At 34.1% G+C, this 27,520-nt stretch overlaps 2 protein-coding genes across 5 annotated transcripts in view; one reads left to right on the top strand and one right to left on the bottom strand.

Moving 5' to 3' along the window:
* Hibch (3-hydroxyisobutyryl-CoA hydrolase) overlaps positions 1-23,701 on the bottom strand; it is a 168,350-nt gene extending 144,649 nt beyond the window's left edge. Inside the window, exons 1-3 of one of the 3 annotated variants that reach the window (XM_090403240.1) lie at positions 23,580-23,701; positions 23,303-23,410; positions 5,643-5,682 (exon numbers count right to left, since the gene is read on the bottom strand). In XM_090403240.1, the coding sequence (XP_090259366.1) occupies positions 5,643-5,682; positions 23,303-23,331 (69 nt within the window). In that variant the 5' untranslated portion in view covers positions 23,332-23,410; positions 23,580-23,701. Of the gene's footprint in view, positions 1-5,230; positions 5,406-5,642; positions 5,683-23,302; positions 23,411-23,570 lie in introns of those variants that run through there. The other 2 variants (XM_090403241.1, XM_090403243.1) reach the window with 2 other exon arrangements.
* LOC150100304 (F-box/WD repeat-containing protein 8-like) overlaps positions 23,661-27,520 on the top strand; it is a 223,815-nt gene continuing 219,955 nt past the window's right edge. Inside the window, exon 1 of one of the 2 annotated variants that reach the window (XR_016549296.1) lies at positions 23,661-24,280. Coding sequence is in view for 1 of the 2 variants with exons in the window: in XM_090403239.1 (XP_090259365.1) it covers positions 23,804-24,280 (477 nt within the window). In the remaining variant the exon portion in view is untranslated. The remainder of the gene's footprint in view (positions 24,281-27,520) is intronic. The other variant, XM_090403239.1, reaches the window with a different exon arrangement.

The following is a 27,520-nucleotide window of genomic DNA, read 5'->3' on the forward strand; positions in this document are numbered from 1 at the left end:
TATTATAATTAAGCACTGTAAACTTGAAAGAGATGAATTCTTTTTGTGCTCAAGGATAAGGAAGACGTTTCCATAAGGAAAAAGGGAATTTTAAAATTATATTTGTATCTCAAGGGAATAGAAAAGGAATTGATACTGCAGAGAATATATCAAAGAAATATGTTCCATCTTAAAAAAAGTTGTGCACAAACTATCTTTTTGCTTTCAAAGAAAAACAGGTATCAGCTAATTAGATTTCTATGGCCACTGTTAAGAGCAGAAGAAACTGTGTCTTATAAGTTTGAAGTTTTTATATTCTTATCAGATCCTGTGATCTTGAAGAGAAAATAAGAAATCTTATGTGGTGTTTATGTTCATTAACTCTGTTGTTACGTTTGTAGGCCTTTTTCTCTTTAGGAGATGAGATTTTATTTATAACGCAATTTGTATATAGCACTTGCAAAACAAACATTTTACACACACACACACTGTAAAAGTGGCAATACCAATAAATTTAAGGCAAACATTCTAGCAATTCAAAAGATGAAAGAAGGAAAATCCCCTGGAATAGATGGTATACAGATAGAACTTATAAGGAATATAGGTGAAAAAAGTATGGAAGTGTTATGGCAAATTATTAACGGAATTTATGAGGGACAAAAATTACCAGAGGAGTTTAGAAGATAAATTTTTATCCCCATTCCAAAAAAGACGGGAGTTTTGGACTGTAACAATTTTAGAACGATAAGTCTTATAACTCACACAGCAAAAATTCTCGCACAAATAATTTTGGAGAGAATTAAGAGTAAAACAGAAAAAGAAATGAATGAGGAACAGTTTGGATTTCGAACCAACAGAGGAACTAGAGAGGCTATAACTTGTCTAAGAATTACTGGGGAGAAAACACTAAACCATGGTGGAAAGTTGTTTTGGGGATTTCTAGACTTTGAAAAGGCATTTGATACAGTGAAACATAAAAGGCTTTTTGACATTCTAGAAAATATTGATATTAACTCTTATGACTTGGAAATCTTAAAGAGATTATATTGGACACAAACAGCATCAGTATGTGTTAATGGAGAGGAAACAGGAGAATTCCCAGTGGAGAGAGGAGTTAGACAAGGATGCAAATTATCACCATTATTGTTTAACCTTTATAGTGAATAAATGCCTAGAGAGGCACTTGAGGATGTAGAAGAAGGAATAAAAATAAATGGAAGAATCATTAATAACTTAAGATATGCGGATGATGTAGTGGTGATGGCCGAAAGTGAAAATGGATTACGACAAATTGTTCAAAGAATTGAAAACTCCTGTAAAGAGTATGGACTAAGGATTAACACAAAGAAGACCAAGACAACAATAATGGGCAGAAAAATAGGAGATAATATAAAGATAAGATGTGGAGGAAAGATTTCAATATTTAGGTAGCTGGATCTCAGAGAAAGGAACTTCAGAGTTGGACATTAGAAATAGAATAGGCAAAGCTAAATCGGCATTTATGGAAATGAAGAGAATTTTAATAAACAAGAATATTAAAATAGGTGTTAGAGTAGGAATAGTTAAAGCAACAGTTTGGAGTATTGCAAGTTATGGAAGTGAGTCATGCACACTCAGAAAGAGAGATATGGAAAGAATTAATGCATTGGAAATGTGGTGTTATAGAAAGATGGAAAAGATTACCTATACAGAGAGAATATCAAATCAAGAAGTTTTAAGATGAGTTGGGATGGGAAAAAACACTGCTGCTCAAGAATATTATGCAAAGACCAGATTTGCAGGGCATCTTCTGAGCGGTTCTTCAGGACACCTGACAAGAAGAATATTACCCGGGAAAGTTGAGGGGAAGAGAAGACGTGGAAGACCAACTAGAGAGTGGTGCAATGACATTGTGGAATGGACTGGTTTAAGAATGATGGAGGCGACAGACCGAGAAAAATGGAGAAGAGCTGCTCATTTGCTGCAACCCTCTTGCTAGAGGATGCTACTGGATGATGATGATGACCATAAATTTACACAATATTAATTGTTTGTAAATAAAGATATTACTTTTGAATTTTCTTTGCTTCTCACTCAATGTCTTAAGTTAACTTATTATAATAATACTATCCTGGATCCAAATCTCTGATATTAACTAAATAGTTAATGAACCACTCAGGCATACTACTCCGGTATATAATGACAACCAGGGACAAAACATACTACCTCACTTGAACTACTGTGTGCAGATCTGTTCTCTTGCTTTTTATGTTGACATTAATAAAGTGGAAAGAGAGTGCAAAGGAGAATACTAAAGAAAATATTAGGGTTATGGAATACAGATTATGAAGATAGTTTGGGAATTTATGGGCTGCATACACTAACAAACAAGAGAAGAGGAGGGGGGGGTGATATGATTGAGAGTTACAACTTCTAAAAGGGTCATACTAGTAGATGGATTTTTTTCATTTTATGGAGGGTGGGGAGCGGATAAGAAGGCATCCATGGAAGTTGGAATGAATGTAGTGAAGAAGGAAGTGAGAATTAGATTTCTCTCTCAGAGTGGTGCTCTAGTGGAATGGATTGCTTTTGGAAGTTGTGAGTGCAAGTGGTGCAAATGAATTCAAGAAAGATATGACAGCTGGTATATTGCCAACCTGGTTGGCCGAGTGGTTAGTGTACCAGCTCCCCAACCAACAGGCAGCAGGTTTGAATCTTGACATGGGCATGGATGTTTGCAATTGTCTTTAGGCAGGAGATGAATTTCATCACTTGACATGAAGAGCAGGGTTTCTAGACTATGTAAAAAAAAAAGTAAAAATTGAAAAAAAAAAATCCTTAGCCCACACATGGTACCAAATGTACTACAGGTTTGCAAATGACTTTTGATGGGTGGGAGTAACAAAAAAGTGATATGTAGCCTCCCTAGAGGTCACTCTCTCTCTCTTAATAATAATAATCTTAATATAAAAGTAGTCATGAAGATACTTCAAGTACAATCTTTGTTTGCCTGCACTTGGATAAAGGGCTAAACAAGAATATAATTTCTTGGCAAGTTTGATTTAATTTCTAACCAAGTTGAAAAACTTTCTACACCTATCTCTGATTTACTGACCCAGAGTATTTGAACAATAAAGTGATACAACTTTGTACTACTTGCATGTGGGAAATGCATGACTTCTGCATTAATTAAACCCTGGTATCTCTTCTGGGTCTGGCTCCCACTGATGGGTCCCCAATTAAAGGTTGAAACTGGTCTAGGTAGTGACCCTTCCTATAATGCACAGCAATGAAAAGTACACTTCTGAAAGGAAGTGTGCTTTGCATTACAGGGATGCTAAGAAAATTGTGAGGATATGAAGTCATCAGCATCTATATAAAGTAAGCTAGTTGTGAAAATACTTCATATGCAAACTTTCTTTGCTTATACTTGGAGAAAGGATTAAACAAGAATATACTTTCTTGGCAAGTTTAAGTTAATTTCTAATCAAGTGGAAAAATTTTCTACAACCAAGTACTGATATATAACATTGAATGTATTCTTCTTGAATATTTTCTTCTGCTGGAACTGCAATGAAAATATCATTTACTAACTAAATTAATTATTTACATGCTGATATTTCATGATATCCAGATAGCATTATGATTGCATAGTGGAGAAAATCTACAGACAAGTGACTAACAGTGTGTCAGGTCTATGGAATGGTCCTTATGAGGGGAGATTGAAGGCCTGTGGGTTATAAAGATTAGTTGATAGCCAAAAAAAGAGGGAAGGGTATAATAGAAACATAAATTATTAAACAAATTTTATAGGATTTACATGAAAGCTTTTTCAGTTTACAGCAGGAAGTGAAAGTGTAAAAATAATCATAATTTAAAATTCTGAATATTTTACAAATTGTTTATGTTACTACATTCATTAGTTTTGGTTTCATAACATGCATTGCCGGCACTTGCGATGCGCCCGTTATTGATGTTATTTTGTCAAAATGAAATGTGAAGCATCTAAAAAAAATTCATGTACTTACTGGATTTGGGTAGTTGTGTTACTTTCAGAAATTTCATTGTAGTTTAAAATATTAAGTGTTGTGTTTTATGAAGACATTCTCTTTTCGCTAATGGAGACAATGTGTCAGCCATTATACTTGCTTCTCGCTTGCCACTTTCATGGAGTGCACATGCTCGCCAAGGAGTTTGATTGGTGATTGACAGCTGACAGAGAGAACGTTCAGCATCGAGGTAACGGAGAAAACGAGAGAGCATTTGGGAAGAAAAGAGAACGCAGGCTGGCAGATATTTAGGTTCTGAGGAAATTAAGTTTTTTTTATATGACAGTCAGAGGAAAATTAATAGCATATTCCGAAGAAGAAATCGTAGAACTGTGAGTTTTTAAATTGGGAGATTGTCAATGAGTATTGGTAAATAAAAGAAGATATTGCTATTGACATTCTAAAGGAATGTTCGAGGAAATGCTGATTGAAAATTTCATCTGTTTTAAGGATGCCGGATCTATTTGTTATTTCTACTGGAATAGGAGATGGAATTTAGCAATTTAGATAAAGCAGTAGAAGAAACTTTTTTGCTGGTACAAAAATTAACAAAAATCGAACTGCATGAGGTAAGAGTACCTATACTTCGATAAATTCAGAATATCTTACTTCAGAGTCAGGAGGAATAATGTGTACAACATGAGGGTGATGAGAAAGGATCTTATGAAAAGAAGAAGAGAATCTTATATCTTCGGAAAAGGGCCTTAACAGAGAAACTGGCTATGAACATTTTGTTATTATGTAAACAAAGTGTTTAGGTCTAGTGGATATGATGAAGTACATGTTAAACAAATCAGTAATAGAATGAGTTAGAAAATGGGTGATCTCTTAAGTGTAAGATTATTTTAAAAGGCCTTGGATCCAATTAATTTTGTAGTTAATTATGTAATTTTGTTTGAAGTGTATATATATTGTTTTTGTTTTATTAAATGTCTAATTTTTGTATTTTGGTCTTGAATCGGTGATTTTTTTGTATTTTGGTCTTGAATCGGTGATTTTTTTGGATTCTGAAAGAAACGGTAAAAAAAATCATTGCACCAATCGGAGTGAACCATTGTGCATATATAAATACACTCGGAAATAGAAATAATTGTTATAGAGAAAATCTCATAAAACTGAGGATAGATTGAATAAAAATTAATATTATCCTATCACAAATGGCACAGTCGAACAGAGATTAAATAATAAAAATCTCATCTCTAAACAAAAGAATAAGCGGTCACCTGGAAATTGTGTAGAGTGTGGTTAGAGTGCGAGGACTAGCTTTTTTGGGAGAAATGGTTTACCAGCTGTAGTTGTGTGTGCTTCATTAGTGAACGAGCTCAAGGAGAAATATGATAGGTATTGTGTGAATTAGTATAGGCCTGACATGATGAATCTTTGACTCCATGGAGATGCCTGAGAAAATAAAAAGGAAATAATAATAAAAATAATAGTAATATGTTAAAATATAAGGCATTTCTCAAAAGAGTTAAATAATAAAATTCAAATATTTGAAATAGCCATCAACAAACTAAATCAAAGGCAAAAACAATGAACACACTCATTTGTGCTGGTGGCTGTCCAGACACAGATGATCAGATAAATGGGTGTGGTAATAAGTGAATTATTACAAAGAGTTTTCAAAATACTCACCCTTACAGTAAAACTCAAGGTTTTAAGGTAATAATTGGATCTGAAAGTAAAAATGTTTATAATCAGTAATTTTTATAATTTAATTTCATTAATAGCTTGACTTTGGTGAAATTTCTATATTTTTTTAGTGTACATCAGAATTTCAAAAATAATAAATAACAATGAATGACTACAGAATAATGGTATAAAAAATGTTTCTTAACTTATAATTAACTTCATATCATCTGCTAGAATAAAAAATTAAATAGTTAACATGCTTTCTCAGTATGCAAGAATCTCATAAAACTAAAAATCCCCCCCCCCAAAAATAATAAATAAATAAAAGCAGTCTAAGAATACAAACTGCAAGTATCTAAATTACTACCAAGGATCAGAGCAAATGAAATTAAAAGCACATTGAAGAATTGGTAGAGTGATCGAAGGTGACTTTTTTTTTTGTTTTTTAATTTTGCAAGACCTTAATACAAGCTGTCAATTATATCTCTTTTCATCCCCCTATATATATCATAAAAAATTACCTAAGTAGCTGGCTGCAATTTTCAAATGTTACTTCCAAGTGTGTATACACACACACACACACACACACACACACACACACACACACACACACACACACACACACACACACACACACACACACACACACACACACGTATATATATATATATTTTTATGAAAAAATTGAATGACTAGAACCGAGATTTAATTAAAAAGGTTTTAATATAAACACACTACTAGTTTCGGCCTGTAACAGCCTTCTTCAGGTGACATTATAAAAGAAAAAACACTCAACATTGAGGGTTAAAAGACTATGAACATCATAGACAGTCTTTATACATAATTAGCATGAAAACGTTGTAGTTGTATTTGAAGTTGTTCTTTCATTTGTTGCATTGTTGGGAGAGTGCGTGCTTGCTGCATCACGTGAACGCCAGTACATGATTACAGCTGAATGACTATCTGGGAGGTTGTAGCTTAAGTTGTTATTTAGATGAACAGGATTGAAGATGATTTCTCTCGATTCCACAATTTTTCTCTCTATTTCGTCACTGCAACGGAAGATGTTTGTAGATTTTTCCCAGCAGACTTTGTGACTTTGGTTATCATCATTAGGATTAGCCGAGAAAAGGATATGACTTGATAATGCACTCGCTCGCTGTCTCTTGTAAGTGATGTCTCTCATGTGTTCTTCCATACGCATTTCGACAGATTTGTCTGTCTGCCTGAAATAAGGAATATCGCAGTCACATAATATTTTATATACGCCAGGGTATTTGAGTTGATGATGACAAGGTTTTGGGTGGCTAATTAAGGAACGGATCTTTGGAAGTGGAGTGAACAAGGTTCTGATATTGTATTTTTTTAGAACTTTTGCTAATTTATGTGAAACAGTACTTATGTAAGGAATAGATATATTGCTTTTGAATCTATTTGTTTCTTCTGAGTGATGTCTAGGAGGATTAAGAAGGAATTTGTTAATGATTTTCTTGGAATATCCATTAACTTCGAAAGAAGTTTTCAGATGGTTTATTTCTGTAAGCAGTTCATTTGGATCATCAAGAAGAGAACGGGCTCTATGTCCCAAGGTGGAAATTATTCCAAGCTTATGAGGAGGGAAATGATGGGACTGACTGTGCAGATATCTGTTGGTATGTGTGGGTTTTCTATATATCGATATTTTTAGTTTACCAGAAGAGCGAGTCAGTTTGACATCAAGAAAAGGCAAGGAATTATCCATTATCAAGGAATTATCCAGGGAAATCACCATCCTTTATCAAGAACACTACAGAATTTGTTACATACATCAAGGATATTACAGTCGATGAAAATGACATTATGGCTAGCTTGGACATAACTTCTTTGTTCACTAATGTCCCAACAGATGAAGTCCTAACATTACTCAAGGACAAGTTATCCAAAAAAATGTTAGCCTTGCTTACACATTGCATCAGGTCCGGTTACTTCAAATTTCAAGATAATATATACAAACAAAATCATGGACTGGCTATGGGTAATCCTTTATCTCTGGTTCTTGCAAATATTTACTTAGAAGATTTTGAAACCAAGGCTATCTCTTCCTTTATTTTAACACCTAAAGTTTGGAAACGTTATGTGGATGATGTCTTCATTGTTTGGAGCCATGGACATGAATCCCTTATGGTTTTCCTCGAACATCTCAATAGCCGACATCAAGGTATTAAGTTTACTGCTGAGCTTGAAACGGATAATACCTTGCCTTTTCTTGATGTCAAACTGACTCGCTCTTCTGGTAAACTAACAATATATATAGTTAGTTTAAAACTAAAGTTTTAAACTAACTATAGTTAGTTTAAAACTAAAGTTAGTTAGTTTAAACTAACAAACTAACTTTAATTAAATCTCGGTTCTAGTCATTCAATTTTTTCATAAAACTATGTATGTTAACCGAGTCAATGATCATTCTGTCATATATATATATATATATATATATATATACACGCACACTTGCAATAAACAATGGCACGCCTGTTAGAACAACTTGAAAAAATACGTTTTTTATGTATCAATTATGTGTGGCAATTTTTACCTGTAATTTGCAGTTTGTTTAGATACCTCAATGTTTATTACTATTCTTTTCCTTTATGAATACCTGAGGAAGGCTGTTATAAGCCAAAACTAGTAGTATTATTCTCATTAAAATCTTTATAAGTTATCTGGTTTTTGAAGTCATTAAATCTATATTTTTAAAAAATATATATATATATATATATATTATTTTGAATTTCACTGACAAATTTATATTCAAAACAATTACACCAATAATATCAGTCAACTAATGATTCCTATATTGCAGTCAGCCAGCAGTTTCTTTAGTACTTGGCTTATTTATTCTATATATGAGATTTTTTTAATGAGATGATATTATTATCATTTGACAGCTTCACGGAGTCCAAAGACTCATTGAGGGAAAGTGTGCCAACAGCATCGAACCCCTTCCAACTACTAACTGCGCTCAAACTTGCTTAACTTTTTGCGTGTAGTAGCAGAGGCTCTACCAATCGACCAACCTTTGCTGGCTCACTCATTCATTTTTAGATTAACAGGTTAAAAAATAAAAAAGTTGACAAATAACTAGCTATAATAAGCTAAATGATGTAATCAGTATCAATGGTGCTCTTTGGTTGGAATTGAGTGAGCCAGTCTCATACACAGATTGCAGGTTTCCCCCCCTCCTGGAAACTCAGGTTATCCATCTTGTCAAACAGGAAAATTGGCCAAATACACTGGCCTCATAGCCCAAGTTGCTTCAGCCATAAATCCAAAATAATCAATAATGTAATCTGTAGTAGTGTAACTGTCTGCAGAGTTTTTTTTTTTTTCACACCCCTTTAAAACCTAAATCACCAGTTTTTATCTGTGTGTAAAAGTTGTCAGAGGACCTTGAATAGCATAAAAAAAGCTACTACTACATTCCCAAATTTTGCTGAAAATGGTTGATACGACATGTACAGATGCCTGAGGAGAAAGTAACTGCATAACTTTACTCTGAGTTACATTTCCTAGCTTACTTTTAAGCATCATAAGAAATAACTATTCCCAAGCTGGTTGAACAAAGCTACCTGTGGAGGTATATGTACAGTGGGCTTCTCTGCATCTCCATTCCCCATATTAGTCCAATTATGCCAAATTTCTTCAGGAAAATTTAGCCACATAAGAAACAAATCTATTCCATATTTGGTCAAACTCACTTGACAAGTAACCAGAGGTGTCTTTGAAGGATGTAACTTTCCTTCCTTTACAACCTCTATTCACTTTAGTCGAACTGGGATAAAGTTTTTAAAGCATCCTAAGCAATGTCAAACAACAATTAGAAGAAACACACGTATAAACCACAGTGAAAATGATTTAATTGTAAATAATTATGAACGCACCACAGGTTTCGTTATTTAAAAAAGTCAAACAACAATATTCCAGATTTGATTGAAATAAGTTTCAACAATGTGACTTGCAGAGGAATATAGAGACCTACTTGATCAGTTGCTGGTGAAGATGAAATGCATTTCCAAATTATTACTCATTTGACACCCTGATGACAGCCTCCTATAGGGTTACCATGCAAAGAGATTTTAAACATGTAAACAATGATCGAGTAGCAATGAAATCTCATAAGAAAGAAGTTAAATTTATTGAGCTATTGCAAGACAACTTCTTCAAGCAGAATGCAATAGATAGAACTGATTATGATGTCAGTGAGTCTTTCAGTTAAGGAATAGATTGTTCTGACACTGGTTGGTGAGAGTGGTCATGATGTAATGATCCTGCTCAGATAAGGTTACCTGCTGAATTAGGGAAATTATGACCAACTGAGAAGGATACTAGGCAGAGTCCCATAATCCTATTGCTGGATGGGAAGAGTATTGGCAGTGAAAGGGAAATATTAAAACTTTTACTTAAATCATGCATCCTAAAATATTAATAAGAGAATTACTTATGTTTAATATTTTTATTTGTAAAATTTTCGGCTAAGTTTCATAGCCATTGTCAATAGTTATAGGAAAACTCTAAAAAGAACAATTTAACGGAAAGCTTTACAAATAAAAATATTAAATGCAAGTGATTCTGGTATTAATATTTTATAATAAATTCTTCTGCTTACATCTCGATTTTTAGACAAATTAAATCATGCAATACTGGAATGTGTCCCTAGAGTTCAAAGAATAAACAGGATTGATGTGAAATGGATGTGTAATCTTATTAAGCAAGAGGTTCACAAAGAACAAGTATTGCATGGAAAAGATAAGTCTAAATATTAAAACACATTGGCTCTGCATGCCAAGGATAACCCAAAAGCATTCTATCATCATGCTGCAAGTAAAAGAAAAAATGATTAAAGAATAATCTTACTGAATGAGGATGGTATTGTGTGCATGTGGTAGGTGCAGAAATTTTTCAGCTATCAAGTGCCCACTTTGCTAAGAGTTATTAACGTGAAGTAAGTGACATGAAACTCAATTCTGCATTTACACTGAATGACATGACTTAGGTGTATGAGGAGGATGTATCAGAGATGTTGCATAAACTAAATAAGAATAGGTACTAATGAGATTTTAATATGGATGGTAAGGGAGTGTTCAGATAAAATGGATGTGCACATGACCTGGCTGTATAACTTGAGTCCATATGCAAAGAAGATTTCACAAGAGAGGAAGGAATGTATGATAATACTGTTGTACAAGAGTAGTGCAAAGACTGGTGTATCTACAGTAACTACTGACCTAGTAATATCCCAAGAGTGGTATTGAAAATATTGGAAAACTTGGTGCAGCTTGCATACAAAAATGGGTTTAAAGAGAATCTATATTCTGCAATGAACAGATCAGGTTTACTAAAGGGAGGATCATGTTTGAGAAACTTACATTTTATAACAAAGTTAGAGTTGAGTTAGAAAAGGGGAATGGATATACCAGAATACTTCAAATAGGCTAGAATACTGTGAAAGTGAAAATACTATCAGTTCAACATTAGTAAATATAAAGTTATGCACTATGGTATGATGAGATATGTAATGGTATATAACACTGGTGAGATCACCATAAAAGGGACTAATCAGGCTAGGGATCTTGGAGTTTTGATGGATAGGAAGCTGAAATTCAAATATTATATAACAAAGATTGCAAATACAACCAGAGCAAAATTGTAACTGAAACAAAACTGACTTGCAAGAATAAGAAAGTTATTTTGCCTTTTTATAAGGCGTCATTATTGCCTCACCTCGACTATTTATTTGTAGATCTGGTCACTTAGGTTTTGAAATGATGCAGATATAGTAGAGGAGGGAGCAAAGGAGGATGTTAAAGATGATATAAGAAGTATGGAGTGTAAATTATGAGGAGAGAGATTGAAACTGTGTGGATTGCAAACATTAGAAGACAGGAGAAAGAGAGGTTAAAGGGTCATATATGAGGGTGGTCTGAAAAGTTCTCAGCCTCGACCACAGATGGCAACACTATCAGCATGATTTTTTTTTCTTTCTAAGCTGGTACATCTGTCATAAGCATCCATGTGAAATTGCAAGTCATTCTATCAAGTAGTTTGTTTTATACAGCTGTCTGAAGCAAAAGTGTTGTCTGTATCCTTTGAAATGGATAAAATCGAATATCGTGCGGTTCTAAAATTCTTTGTAAAAGAAGGTTTAGCGACAAAAGAAATTCATTCGAAGTTCATAAAAGTTTATGGGCACTCTTCTCCTTCGCTTTCAACGATTAAGAAATGAGCTGCCAAGTTTAAATGTGGCTGTACTAGCCTTGAAGATGATCCATTTGAAAGACATCCAAAAAGTGCAACAACACCTGAAATCATTGATCAAGTGCATGATATGGTATTGGATGACCGGCGAGTCAAAGTGTGTGAAATTGCTTAGATTATAGGCATTTCAAAAGAACATGCAGGATATATATTGCATGAAGAATTGCAAATGAAAAAGCTTTGCGCAAGATGGGTACTGTGCTTGCTCACAGCAGATCAGAAACGCACTCGCATGAAAATCTCTGAACAGTGCTTGGAGCATTTTAACAAGAATAAAACTGATTTTGTACATTGATTTATTACTATGGATGAGACTTGGATTCACCATTACACACCAGAATCCAAACAGCAGTCAAAACAGAGGACAGAAGCTGGCTGTTCAGCACCAAAGAAGACAAAGTCAGTTCCATCAGCAGGAAAGGTCATGGCATCAGTGTTTTGAGATGCAAAAGGCATTTTGTTTATTAATTGTCTTGAAAAGGGTAAAACAATAACCAGGGAATATTATTCTGATCTTTTAACCAGACTAGATGAAAAAAGTTTTGAGAAAAGACCCAGTTTGCAGAAGAAAAAAATCATCTTTCATCAGGACAATCACCTGCCCACAAAGGTGTTTTGGCAATGGGAAAATCAAGGGATCTGCACTATGAATTGTTGGAACATCCACCATATTCCCCAGATTTGGCTCCCTCTGACTTCTACCTCTTCCCAAAACTAAAACACTTCATTGCTGGCCAGCGTGTTTCTTCGAATCAAGAGGGGAGTGCAGCTGTAAAGGGGTATTTTGCAGATCTCACTGAGAACCACTACAGGGACAGGATAATGGTGCTGGAATAAATGTATTAGTCTTAAGGGAGATTATGTTGAAAAATAAAAATAATTTTGAAATTATAAATTCATTTTTTCATTGTTAGGCCGAGAAATTTTCAGACCACCCTCATAGCATAATGGTAGAAGGAATTTTTCATTTTATAGAAGTGGGAGAGGACAAGAGGATATTCTTGGAAGTTGAGAATGAAAGAATACAGTCAGGAAAGGGATGCAAGCCAGATTTTTTTCCCAGAATGCAGCATGAATGGAATAGCTTAACTTTTGAAGTGGTGAATCAAGTAATTCAAGAAAAGGTATGGCAGCTGTTGCAGGTAATATGTAGCCTCCCTTGAAGAAAGATCCACGATTCCTTGGAGGTCTCTAATAATAATAAGATTTGAGAAGTTAATCCAAAGGTTTTGGCACTTTAAAATTTTCTGCAAGTAATGTATTTCTCTCGACTCTTTCATGTCTGTTGTTTAAGGCATAATGGTATGTATAGTAATGGATTTGTGATAAGATATAGGACACTCTGACTCCACTCCTCTGCTAATCATTTCTTTGGAAGTGTTCTCCCAACTCTCCCATACTACGGAATCCCTCCAGGCACACCTGACATATAGTAGCAGCAGGATTATTCGGTACATTTGAAAAATAATTTCAAATTTTTCAAAATAATTAAAAAAATAAAAACTAAAAATTGCCGACCTGGTTGGCCGCGTGGTTAGCGTATCCGCTCTCCAGCCAAAAGGCTGTGGGTTCGAATCCCACAGTGGGCATGGATGTTTGTGATTGTCTGTGAAAGTACTAGTGGTGGTAGTCAGCAGTAGATGGCATTGGTGTTAGTTGATGAAGGTTGGTGGAGTAGTGAGACGAAGAGTTGTAGAGTAGATGCCCTCCCTCGATGAGTCTTTGGACTCCCTGGAGGTGTGATCTAATAATAATAATACATGACTTGGAAGCTTCCTATGGTGTTACCATTATGTTTGGTCCAGCGTAAAAAAAAAAAAGTTCTCTCCATGATCTGTGATGTAATGCTGAAAACATTATTGATATTGGATGCTGGAAGAAATTGCTCTGGAATCCAAATATGGTTTTCCACTTCAAAGTGGTGATATTATATTAGATAATGAAAATCATTTACCACTTAGCACTGTCTAGTATCAGAGGTTTTGCCATTCCTTTGATGGGTGTGGATGCTACCCAGACCACTGCCCACATTAATTCACTCTGAGATAGTTTCTAAAGTTGGATGGTTCATGCCAGTTGGCTGGAGGGTATATTCAGCATTACTAAAAATCTCACCAATGTGAAGGTATAGGCATAGAGGATATGGTTGCTGCACACCAACTAGATTTACCAAAGTTCAGCGTACTTGATACTGCATGGCTAAGAGCATCAGTTCTACTGGCACTTTAGACTTAAATTTCAGCACTAGACACTGCAATCATATAATATATTTGGTTATCTCAAGTAAAATATTTTCAGATGGCTTTTAGGTACAAAATATACAAGCAGTACACCAGTATGAAATATGAAAAAAGTCTTATGCGATAAAATAGTTCCATGAAATCTATAAGTAAAATATAATTAAAATATAGACACAAGTATAAAATAAACAAATAAATAATGCCATTAAGAATTACATGCCATAAACTGAGGTTGCAATGTCATGGAGAGGAGAGAAAGAACGCTATCAATAAAAGGAAGAAACTCCTCCAGCATTTCACAGATAGTTGAATGACGTTTATGTTACTGCAGGAGTAGCATTTTACAGTATGGCTAATATCATGCACTACTCTTGATATTTCAAAGGCATTTGATTGTGTCTGGCACAGAGGCCTCCTGAACAAGCTACCTCTTATGGCCTCCCTCCAGCACTCTGTGATTAGACTGCTGATTGTTCATTGTGTGTCATGGTGGATGGCTTCATCTCATCAAATTTCTCTATCAATGCTGGAGTATCCCAAGGTTCTGTACTCTAACCTATGCTCTTCCTTCTTTATATCAGTGATCTCTCTCTCTCTCTCTCTGACTTCAAAATCTTATTCACAGTGTCTCTTTCTTTTAAGGTTACACGGTGATCAGCATTCAAATTTATTAAATTAGGGACACAAAACACACGTGTTGAAAAGATTATTTTACTGATTAATAATAAAATAATAACTTTACGTTTCGACCCCTGTATTGAGGTCATCTTCAGAAGGATACATTCAGAAGTATAAGAACAAGCTACATGTTGTTGCACTCTATACAAGTAAATTACATCTACATTGTTAACTAATCTTTTTTCTTAGCCTGCCCTCTAGTAAAAAAAAAAAAAAAAATAAAACACTTCACTAGGTCTTGTATTCAGATTTTTCTTCGTGGTTGTTATGAAGGTTGTAGATGGGTCCTCCACATTCTTGGAATTGTTAGACCATCATTTTTATTCAGATTCGGATCATGTTTGAGCATTTCACAAGCTTCCTTGAATTTCCGCTCGAACCAGGTTTTGGTGCGGTGTAGGGACTTGGTACCTTTCCAGTCAATTCTGTGGTATGTTTGGAGTGCGTGGTCAGAAAGGCCGGTTTTTCCAAAATGGAGGTATTTTATGTGACATTTGTGTTCATCCTTTCTGATTGGGATGGTTCGCCCTGTTTCCCCTATGTATGGTATGTTACATGTGCAATCTATTTTGTAAACCCCTGGGTGGGCTAAGTGTGGCAGGGGATCCTTGGAAGAACTGAGTAGGTGTCTTAATTTTGTCGGGGGTTTAAAGGTGGTTTTGATGTTGTATTTGTGTAGCGTTCTGTCTATTTTTTCTGAAATGCCTCTAACATATGGTATAGCAATAGCATTTTTTAAATCTTTTTTGTTATTAGTGGTATCTTTGTGGAGGATCTTGTGAATGGTTTTTATATTGTATCCATTTTTTATAAAGGTATGTTTGATGGTCTCATATTCATGGGCTTGTTCATTTGAACAAATGGTTTGAGCTCTGTGTTTAAGGGTGCTTATGACCCCTAGTTTTTGTGTTGGGTGGTGATAAGAAGTTTTGTGTATGTACTGGCCTGTGTGTGTAGGTTTGCGGTAAACTGAGAAGGAGAGACAGCCTGAAGGAAGACGTGTGACAAGTATCTAGGAACGGAAGAGAGTTGTTTTTTTCAATTTCAATGGTGAATTGGATGCGTTTGTGTGTTGTTTGTTCAGGTGGCTGAGGAATGTATCTAGTGCTTGGCGGCCGTGGGGCCAAATGGCGAAAATATCGTCGACGTATGTGAGCCAAATTTTGGGCTTTGGACACGCCGATTCTAGAGCTCGTTGCTCAAAATCTTCCATGTAAAAGTTCGTTATTGGTGGGGGAGAGTGGAGAGCCCATGGCGGTACCCTCTTTTTGAAGGTAAAAATTGTTTTGCCACACGAAGTATCCGGAGTGGAGTACGTGGGCAAAGAGGGCTGTGATGTCGTGTGGAAATATGTTCTGTAAGAGTAGGATAGTATCATTGATTGGGACATTGGTGAAAAGGGAAGTTATGTCAAAGTTGACTAATAGATCTTGGTCGTTGAGTGTAATATTTTTAATTTTGTTTATGAATTGTTGTGTATTTTTTTATGTAGGAAGGGGAATGACCAACCAATTCTTTGAGTGTGGCCGCTAATTTTTTGGCTAAGTAGTAATTCGGACTGTCAATTCCTTCCACAATTGGATGTAATGGCGTGTCTGTTTTGTGTACTTTTTTTTTTTTTTTTTTACTAGAGGGCAGGCTAAGAAAAAAGATTAGTTAACAACGTAGATGTAATTTACTTGTACAGAGTGCAACAACATGTAGCTTGTTCTTATACTTCTGAATGTATCCTTCTGAAGATGACCTCAATACAGGGGTCGAAACGTAAAGTTATTATTTTATTATTAATCAGTAAAATAATCTTTTCAACACGTGTGTTTTGTGCCCCTAATTTAACAAATTATTCACAGTGTATTACTCAAGTGATGGAAGCCTCAGGATATTCCATAACTAGTGACTTAACTGATCACCTCAACATTCTCAAATGGGATGAAAACAATTTAGTAAATTCAATGCCATAAAAACTCAAATCCTGCCTTATTACCAGCAAGAACGATCCTACCTTACTCCCTCTTATTTCCGATAATGTTCAAATTTTCTTTCAAGATCAGCTTTCTCTTCTATGGCTGACTGTCACATTCACTTTATCTTGGCACAAACACATTACATACATAGCCTTCTCAGCATTTAAAAAGCTTAAAAGAAGAGAATAATGTCAAAACATTACTTCTCTTTCAACTCCTAACACTTTATTAGTCTCAGATCTGAATATTGTTCCCATATTTGGGAAGGTGCACCAACATCTCACTAAGAATTCTTGATGATATGCAGAAGAGGGCAATCTGCTTAACAGATGACCCTTCTCTCACAGACTCCCTTCAGTCACTTTATCATAGGCACTCTGTTTCAGTGCTATGCCTTTTCTCTATGTACTTTTATGGGCATTCCTCCACTTTCTTCTAACCATGTAAGTAGAGCAGCCACTGGCCAACACCCATAAACTTCCAACTCCAAACATACTAAACAAACTTATCTTTCTTCATTCCATCCATTCTATTCTTTGGAACAATCTCCTCTATACTGTTTTTCCCACAGAGAGTATAATCTCCAACACTTTAAGAAACATATCAGTATACTATTTCTTTCTCCTTAATTATTTATCCACACATGGCACTGTAGTATTATAGGTCCTGTGACTTTTCATTTGTGGGATCATCATACAAACTACTTTGCAAAATCTTTAATACTCATATTTGCAGAATATCCTCCATTTTCACATGGGAAACCCAAAACAGTTCAGGAGCAAGCCTTTACCATGTTTTCTATACAAAGCTAAAGGAAATAACTTTGCCACTGTTTTAAAAATTGCCTTACAGATTTCCTGTATTATATAGATAGATGCCTATGTGATTGTTATATTAGTCTTCTTTTCCCAACTATTCTGAGCAAAGTAAAGATTTAAAGCTTCATTATGAAAGAATAACAACCTTATTACTCATACTGAAAAAGATGGAGCACTACTTGTCTATGACAGGAATTAATGTCTTTGAAATTTCTCATTGTTTTGAAGAGAGCATTCCTCAAACCTAACATAATATTACTAGGGTGTCTCCAGAGATCATGAATAATAAGCTTGAAGGATGGAAAACCCGAGTTTCATGTAGAGGAAACCTTACCATCATTGTGTAAGACCAGCTTCACCTTCAACTGATTCTAATAAAAGTTCTTTGCATCCTAGATGGACATCATTTGACAAAGTTATAATGAAATTAATATTTAAGTTGCAGCAAACGGGTTTAGATATCAGGCTAGGGGATTGACATCTGACATGTATTACAACTGAGTATAGAGGGGAAAGTACAAAGGAAACTGAAGGCAAGTGAAGTATGCAAGTATTGGAACTATTGCTATTCACAACCTTGATGTCAACAATTTCTATCAACAGACTGCAAGAAGTTACTCTTATCTGCAGATAATGCAAAACTGAGGACAGTCCAAAATATGATAACTAGCATATCTGCCTTGAACATATTCAGTGTTTGTGCATGCATAACCCATTCTGACACCCACTCTCCACAAAAATCTAATTTTCACTCCCTTATTCATGACTCATGCAGCTCCTTGTTAAGCTTATTTAATGGTTTTAATTCAAAATGCATGAATAATAAAAAATTAATATTTATTTAACTTATTTGCTGGGTATCTGAACAAATATGTTGGAATTAACTTATTTGCTGGGTATGTTAATACTCAGCACAAAAAAATTTGTTGCAGTATATGAAGGGCAACAATTAGTTAAGAATGGGACCAGTTTAAAAATTTTAATGGACAAAAACAAGAAACTAAAGTCCTAAACAAACTTTTTTTTTGCATGTTCTGATGATGCTGAGTATAACACCAACAAAATCGTCATTAACGGCTTTCTTCAGTCCACTGCTGGACAAATGCCTCCCTGTGCTTCGGCAATTTTGGCCGATCTTATGCATTTCTCCACCATAAATGCCTATAACATTTTATTTCATCATCATCCCATCTTAATACTGGTCTATCTCGTTTCCGATAACCAGTTCTTGGTGTCCGTTCTGTTGTCTAACATTATCATCACATGTTCTGTTCAGAGTCATTTGCTGCCTTTTATTACTAATGCAGTGTCCATTATCTTTGTTTGCTTTCTTATCCTAACATTATTATTTTTCTCTAACCAGGTTATTCCCAAAATGGCTCTTTCCATGTTTCTTTGTGTTGTTTTCAGTTTCTCTAGATGTTTTTTTCAGTCAGACCTCAGGTTTTACTACAATGGGTCATTGTTGGGAGTTCACACTGGGCTGTAGATCTTTCTTTTCGCACAGTTTGGTAAATTTCTTTCAAACATCTCTCTCTCTTTATATATATATATAAATGATGGTTAAAAACTTTCTATCATGCTGTTATTCTAGATGAAATTTCATTAAGTTTATGGTTGTTTGTAATGATTTGTCCTAGATATTTGTATGAATTCACTATTTCAATCTATCTCTGATTTATTTTGATTGTTTTTTTCTAGGGTATTTTTACTATATATTATTTTTGATTTATCCATATTTATTTGTAGGCCTATCTTTAGATTTATTTAATTCAATAATCATGTGTTCTAGTTCTGGTGATGTTGCTATTAGTATGATAGCATTAGTGAATTGTAGACTGCTTAAATATTCTCCATCAATATTCAATCCTCTTTTCTCCCAGTTCAATTTTCTCAAGAGCTGTAGCAAATAATTTTGGTGAGACAGAGTCTCCCTGTCTGACTCCTCTTTTTATTTCTATTTCTCTTTCTTTTCCATTTAAATTCATTACTGATGAACTTAAATGGATATATACGAGTTAATATAAATGTCATCTATTGTATATGTTTTACAGCTTCAGGCATTTTACATAGATCTATTGAGTCGAGGGTTTTTTCATAAAGCCAAAGAAATTGGTATATTATTACATATTCTTTTGTAGTGCGATTACTTGATTTAAGGGTTATAAATTATCTGAATTTGAGAAGGATGTTCTGAAACCTGCTTGTTCTTCTGGTTGATGAAAATTTAATATAATGCTTATTCTGCCATCTATCATTTTTGCAAAAAGCTTATTATGGACTGGGAGAAGTGTTATAGGCCTATAATTTCTTATGTCAGTGTTATCAGCTTTCTTATACAGAAGGATGATTTTCTCTAGTATTCTAACTTTTAGTAGTTCTTCCTGTTCTTAAACATTCGATAAACAATTCTGCTATTTTTATATTTATTCAAAAGATCTTCTCCATTTTTTTAATATTTCTATTAGTATTTCATCAAGTCCAGGTGTCTTTTATTTTTCATTTTTGCAAGTGCATGCTTTATTCATCATCTTTGACTTATGTTCATTATAGTTTTTAGTATCCTTTTCTCTACTGTTGTTTTCTATTACATTCCCCTTATTTGTATATAATTCTTGATAAAATGTAGCTATAATTTCTGTTTGTAATCAGTATTCCATTTTCACCTTTTACACCTGTCATACTTTAAAGATTACCTGCATTATCAAGTTTATTTGTTTTCTTTATATAGCAATAGAAATAATTTTCTATTGCTTCATGTTTCTTCTTTTTTTAAGTCTTTAGTTGTTGTTGTTTTTTTAATTTGTCTATTTTTGCTCTTTTTGAGCTCACAGATAAATTTGCAGCATTTCTTAGTATCTTTTTTTTTTTTTAATTAGGATGCTGTTGAAATTTTCAATATTCAAAATTAGGTCCAATTTTTTTAAATGTCTTTTTTGAAATTCCTCTTTTTCTATGATGTTTCTGGTTTTTTTTTTTTTTTTTTTAATCAGTTTTTGTCTTTCCATCCATTCAAAATATACTTTTTTGCTTTGGCCTAATCTGTGAACGCTGCTTAGCCTTACTTTGTTTATAATTTTTATGTTCTTGTACCATATATGGTTTATCTGTTAATATATATATAATCAATTTCATTCTTGTTAGTTCCATTTGGATGTTTCCAGGTCAATTTGTTGTGAAGTTTCTTTTTGAAAAAAAAAAGAAAGTGTTCATTATTTTTAGATTTCTTTCTTCTGCAAATTCCACTAACATTTCTCGCTTTTGATTTCTAGTGACGATACCTTTGATTTCCACAGATTCTTCATTTGGATTTTTTCTTTTTTTCCCCTGCCTTTGCATTGCCCAACAAAATATTAAAATAATGTTTATCATTTTCTAGAAGATGATGCAAGTTAAATATTTTCTTTCATTATTTTTTCTTCTGAATTCTTTTATTATTAATTATTACAGATATTTTATACTTTTTTTTCTTTTAATTTCAAATCAACCTTCCTAAAAATGCAACAACCCTCCTATGGCTAATCATGATACAGTTTAATAGAATAATTACACCATAAAGAGAAATAATCAACAGGTTTAATTGTTTTAATATTTTGTCTCTGTCACAGAAACATCTTCAGGAATACGATGTTAAAATTGTAATAATACACAAAAAAAACACACACACAAGAAACAATAACATCATTGTTATTGTCTGAAAGAATTAAAATCTTAAATTAAAGATGCCAAGAAATTACAACAATTTTTTTTTTATTATTATTACCTTTAATTATGTGTCGAGATGTACAGTAAACAGGTATGAAATAACTCTTGAAGATTTGGCAGGACAAACTGACATAAGCAGCTTTACAGATGATGCTGCTATGTTTATTGACTCACAGACTGCCCCCAAACTATTTAGATAATTTATGCAAAAATGTAGCACTTATCGAGTTGGCAGTCAATAGCAGTAGAGTTGAAAAGAACAGAATAAAAGAAATATTAGGCTAAATGAGCATGTGGTCATTTTTTGAAGAAGGCAAGTGATTTTCAGTATCTTGGTTCCCTACATCAATACTCTCTCTAACAGTGAAAACAAAGCACAAAGCTATTCAATTCCATAAAAGTATAATTAACATCTGGAAATCCAATCTCATCACCACAAATACACCAAAATTTGTCTGTACAAAACCACCAGTCAAGCCATATTTACATATGGTGCCCAGACATGGAACATCATTACTCAAAGAGCAGTTAATATCATCAATAGCCTTGGGACAGCATGCATTCTAATGATATTAGGTTACAGACGACAAGACATTCCTAATACTGTCATTCTTGAAGAATGCCAGCAAAGACCCCTAATATAAACAATTCAGAAAAGTCAGCTGAGATTGTCGGGACACCAACATGAACATTCATCTATGTTCAGTGCTCTTGCTCTCTACAGTCCAACTAACGGATGCAGAGGAAGACCAAGAAAACTGTTTTGACAATACACAAGCAAACTTCTTTTTGAAGATGAGGCTTCTGAACCATCTGACACTTACCATTTAATGCAAAAAAACAGGGCAGGGCATCTTTGCTCACATTCATTTAATAGACTTATCTCTATGAGTTTTTGTTGTATAAATTTCCCTATTCATACATGAATAGATAATGCTAATGACAAAGCTGATGACATCATTGTATTGAATGAGAAAAAAAAAATACAAATAAAGGAATAACAGAAAGTGCATAGCTTCCTTGTACTTTGAACATCAAAGATGCTCTTTGATGTTTCATTTGAACATCATCTCTTATGTGTAGTTTTTATATGCTCAAAAATTTTAACTTTTTTTTTACATAAATAAGTAATTTAATGGGTGCACCTGTTTGACAACTTGTATAGCAGAGTATATAAGTTCTTTTCGCTATACCTCAGTATTAATTTGGTCTACCTACTCACTGATGGGACCTCAATAAAGGTCGAAACCGGTCTGGGTAGTGACCTTCCACCATAATGTATAACATCATACATCTCCTAGGAGATGTGTTTTTACATTATGGGAAATACTAAGATCAGAGCTTTACCATTCGGCATGAAACTCTTTGATTCCGATCTTTGGGTTTCTTATTCTGTTTTGAAACAATGTGGGATTTAATATTCTCATAATTTAAATAACTTTTTTTAACTTTAAAAACAATAACTAAGGAAGAATCCTTTACTGATATATTAAGAATATCGGTAAATGTACCGATTTTTAAAGACTCGTTTAAGATTAAACATTTTTGATTATATACAACTAGCTGGGAAATATATGAAAATGTGTTTAGAAGCACGATGTATTTATAAGTTCCAAATATAATAAAAAATTGCCAATAACATAAGCAATGAAGTTCCAATAGACATTTGATCCAGAAGTAACTGTAATAACAATAATGATAAAACCCTTTATCCTCCTTAATGGTGTGGAGTAATCTCCTTATGCGTTATCCCAAGACGTGGTGGGCATGTAATTAATACTAACTGAAGGCATTCCAACGATACTACTTCCGGTAGGCCTCGATTTTTCTGTTATGATATTGGTTCATGGGAGAGGATCTAATGTATTAATTCGCAATGCTCTTAAATTCTCAACTTTTCTTACTATGAGTAAATAACTAAATGCCTGGTATAAAAGTTAACTAAATAAAAGTTAAACGTGTTAATTAACCTTCTCAAGGGCGACGCAGTCAATGCCATGATCCTCCAGGACACAAACTCAGCAACCACGGAAGCACGCACCTATCCTCCTGTAGTATTGATAAGGAGATGCTGCAATCTAATAAAAGTTTAAGTAGAAAAAGCAAAGTTATTTTTATCCACCAATACATATTTCTATATAATTATTATGAACATGCATAACAATATCATACTTTATTTTTAAATTTCTTTCCATATTTTTTAATGTAAAGTTCAGAAAAATAAAAGGCGAAATTTACCAAACTTACAACTTTCTTAATTCAATCACAAATCACGTTTTCTCGCGTTATCCTGGATATCAAGCTTTTATGCCTTATTCAGTTTAGCAGTTGATGCCGTCCGTGGGCTATGCTTATCTGCATTTGGTTTTGCTGTGTGCTTGGTAACGTTATGGTTTTAAACGCGTGGGATTTGACAATTTTTCTTAATCACTTGAACCAACAAATTTATTATAGGTTCGGAGTACACAACAATGAGTCAGTTGTGTAAATTTAGAGAAGCTTGGCTTAAGGAGATATCCGAGAGAAATGATGCGTCGAATAATTTTCGTTTATCATGTAATTCGTTGGCTACTGAAATTGAAAAGGGATACACTTCCCATTTATTTGATAAACCATCAAGTTTTTTGCATGTGAACAAGATATTTAATCGTGAAAATAAACAGCAGTTCACAGGTGATAGTAAATTCAATATTTCACATTGTTACATGCCTTGCGACGATTATAGAAAAGATCCGCGAGCATTTGAAATAGCTCACAGACTTTTGCAAGGCGAAATCCTCACAGACACTGATGTATTCAGATTTAAGCGGAATGAAAGGGCACTTCTTGCACATGAAAACATTTCACTTAATGGAAACGCTTCCGATAACAGATTAAAACGTGCTAGAATTGAGTTCTCAGAATCAAATCAGACTAGAACCCTTGTTGATACACTTATAAGAGATTTGGTATGTTAATTTTGATTGTATTGATAAGAAATATTCATAATATGGATGAGAATTCAAATAATGTGGTCTGCAGCTAATATTACTTTCTTCTTAAGTCATGTAATGGATGTATAATTTTTAAATAAAAAAAAAACAGCCTTGTAATTGTATACAGTCATAAAGTAGGAAAGCATTGATTTTTTTCCATCTAAAGCGAGGAGAAAAAAAAAATTAAACCTTTAATGAAGAAGATATAAATTTATTACAATATTTCATTTTTGTGTCTTTGCTGTGCTCTACACTTCATATTGAAAAAAAAAAAAAAAAAATATATATATATATATATATATATATGTTTAGCTGTTGCCCAGGTTTGTCAAGTTAAACTTTTTAAAAAAAATCTGTTCATGTTCTAAGTTTATTTTCATTATTCAGCTATGATGATTTTGAAAGCAGGATTTTTCAAAAAAAATCCTTCTAGGGAATTTTTAGAAGGGGGGGGGGACATGTAGATACAAAAATATAATTAATTTGAGGTTCCATCTTTGCCTTCACAAAGAGCCATTCTTGTTCTTCATATTTGAACTTTTTTTTTTTTTTTTAGCAGAAGCTTGAAATTTTTGTTTCCTTGAAGTAAATCAAATCAATAATATGAACAAATTCATGCGTATAATATAGATGCTAAAAAAAGTACATTAGAAGTAATTTTTGATCCTAGTGTTAAGTAAAAAAATATCAGATTATGTGCAAATGGAATGTTTCTGTTTTGAAAATATAACTTTCTACAAAATAATAAAAAAAAATTCGCCAGTGCCAACATTTGTGCATTCTTTTTGATATTGCAAAAATTGAAACAATAAAAACATGTTTGCCAGCAAAGGTTGTTCAATTGGTAGAGTCTCTGCTACTAATGGCTCATGCAAAAAGTTAAGCAAGTTTGAGCGCAGTCAGTAGTTATAAGGGTATCAATCGTTTGATACTTTTGGCACACTCTCCCTCGATGAGTTTTTGGACTCCCTGGAGGTGTCGTCTAATAATGTTGTCAGATGACTCATGTATTACATGACCTTGTGTATTACTGTATATAAATATGCTTGTGTAAGAATATAACCAAAATATTTCTTTACTATTATTATTATTTATTATTACACCCTTCATGAAGTCAGCAGACTCATTGTGGGAAGTTCATTCAACTGACAACATATGTATTATGCCGAATCATAAAATCCTTAACACTTCCTTCAGTAACAACATATTCCAGTAATGCATCCATTCACTGACAGTTCTCCATGCATAAAATCTGCTCTTCACAACCATCTTCACCACACCCATACACATCTTCCAGATATGGCCTCTGGGTCTTCCCCCTCTCACCTTCTCTTTTTATAATCTTCTCTGGATTGATCTGGCCAGTTGGCCGAGTGGTTAGTGTATCAGCTCTCCATCCAAAAGACTGCAGGTTTTCGAATACCGCTCTGGGCATGGATGTTTCTAATTGTCTGTGACAATACTAGTGGTGGTAGATGGCGTTGGTGTAGATGATGAAGATAGTTGCAGTTGGCAGAGACGGAGAGTTGTAGCATAGGTGTGAGTAGCATAGGCCATCCCTCGATGAGTCTTGGACTCTCTGGAGATGTCACAATAATAATAATAATCCAGTAAAATCTCTTCACTAACTTAAACATCTTTATCATATCACTTGTTTTTCTTCTATCCACCAAACTTTGCAATCCATATTTCTTGAACCTCTCTCCATAGATCACATTCCAGAGTCTTGATATTGTCTTTCACTCTTTTCTGGACCTTCTCCAATTTTTCCACATCACATTGAAAACCAGGTGGCCAAATCTGAGCATAATAGTCCAAGTGTGGTCTGATCAATGCTTAATACAGTGGCACAACCACCTCCATATCCCTATATGTTAGAATACTTTGTATGATAGCAGCACTACGATGTGCAGTCTTTGCACATCGTAGTACTTGCAATATGCCCTCTAAACTTTCAGTCTATTGTCAACCATCACTTCCAAATCTTGAATCTCATCCACTTCTTGCAGTGCAGCACACTGTCAATATAGTACAGTTTTATATTTTTACATTCCAAAATGCAACACCTTGTACTTATTAATATTAAAATTACAACCACACTCCTTTGACCAAGTCAAGTCGATTCAAATCTTTCTGAATGGATTAATATCAGCACTGCTACTTATAATTCTCTCTAACTCTGCATCATCAGCAAAAAACTCAAGATCTCCAGTCAGTCAACATGATATATCATTTATTATTATTATTATGTTTCTATATTTTCATCATTTAAAATTTTATCTAATTCTTCTTTTTTATGTTCTGTGCTTTTAATGTTCCATGTAGCATATTTCGCCATTTTTATCTTTTTCCAAAGTTTCTTAACCTTTTCCAGTTTGCAGTCTTTTCCCATGTTTTCTGTCCAGTTTGGATTTTGTTGAGACTTGAAAGCAACATGTGTTTCCCTGTGTCAAGTTGCTGGCATGATGATAGGTATCCTAGTTGGGGGGGGGATTACCTTAAGGCAGCTAGGCTTGCCTTTTTTTAGTAGCTAGTGGAAGCTACAATCTGAGAGGAAAGCGTCGTCCCCTTGCCCTCAAATTGTTCTAATAGCACTGGTGGGGGGAGGGGAGTAAGAAGTAAGAGAGCGTAGAGGAAAGAAGAGTAGAAGACCAGTCTACAGATATGATATACCAAGTGTATATTGTAGGAAGTAAGATCAGGTATCTCGGGTTTGTAATGCCTGTACTCACCACTGTGAGCCCCTGAGAAGTATATCATTACAAACAAGTTAAACAGCAGAGGCCCAAGAACAGAACCCTAGGGCACAGCATTGGTTACCCTCCATCATATACAACTTGCTGGTATCGTTCAGAGAGCCAATTCATCTTACCAATATGCTATTTATTCTCATCCTCTGCAAATTTTAACCTATCTTTTCATTGGTAATCTATCGAACACCTTTGTAAAGTCCAAGAATATCACTGTATACAATTCGCCCTTAACTAACAAACTCGTCACGTTGTCAAAAAATGCAAGTAAATTTGCTCAGTATTTTATTGGATAACATTTTGCCTTTATTATTGCAGGATATCTCTCTGATAATCATATATATCCTTACTGAGTATATATGACACTTGCACTACCTTTTCCTGTATTTCTCATTTTTTGTTCCTCCTCATTTATACTGGTCAAAGCCAGCATTGCTTAGTAGGATTAAGATTTGAACTGGAC

The sequence above is a fragment of the Typopeltis vanoorti genome, chromosome 13 (assembly GCF_054136105.1).
Source record: "Typopeltis vanoorti isolate ZY-2024b chromosome 13, IOZ_Tvanoo_1.0, whole genome shotgun sequence".
NCBI classification, from domain to species: domain Eukaryota; kingdom Metazoa; phylum Arthropoda; class Arachnida; order Uropygi; family Thelyphonidae; genus Typopeltis; species Typopeltis vanoorti.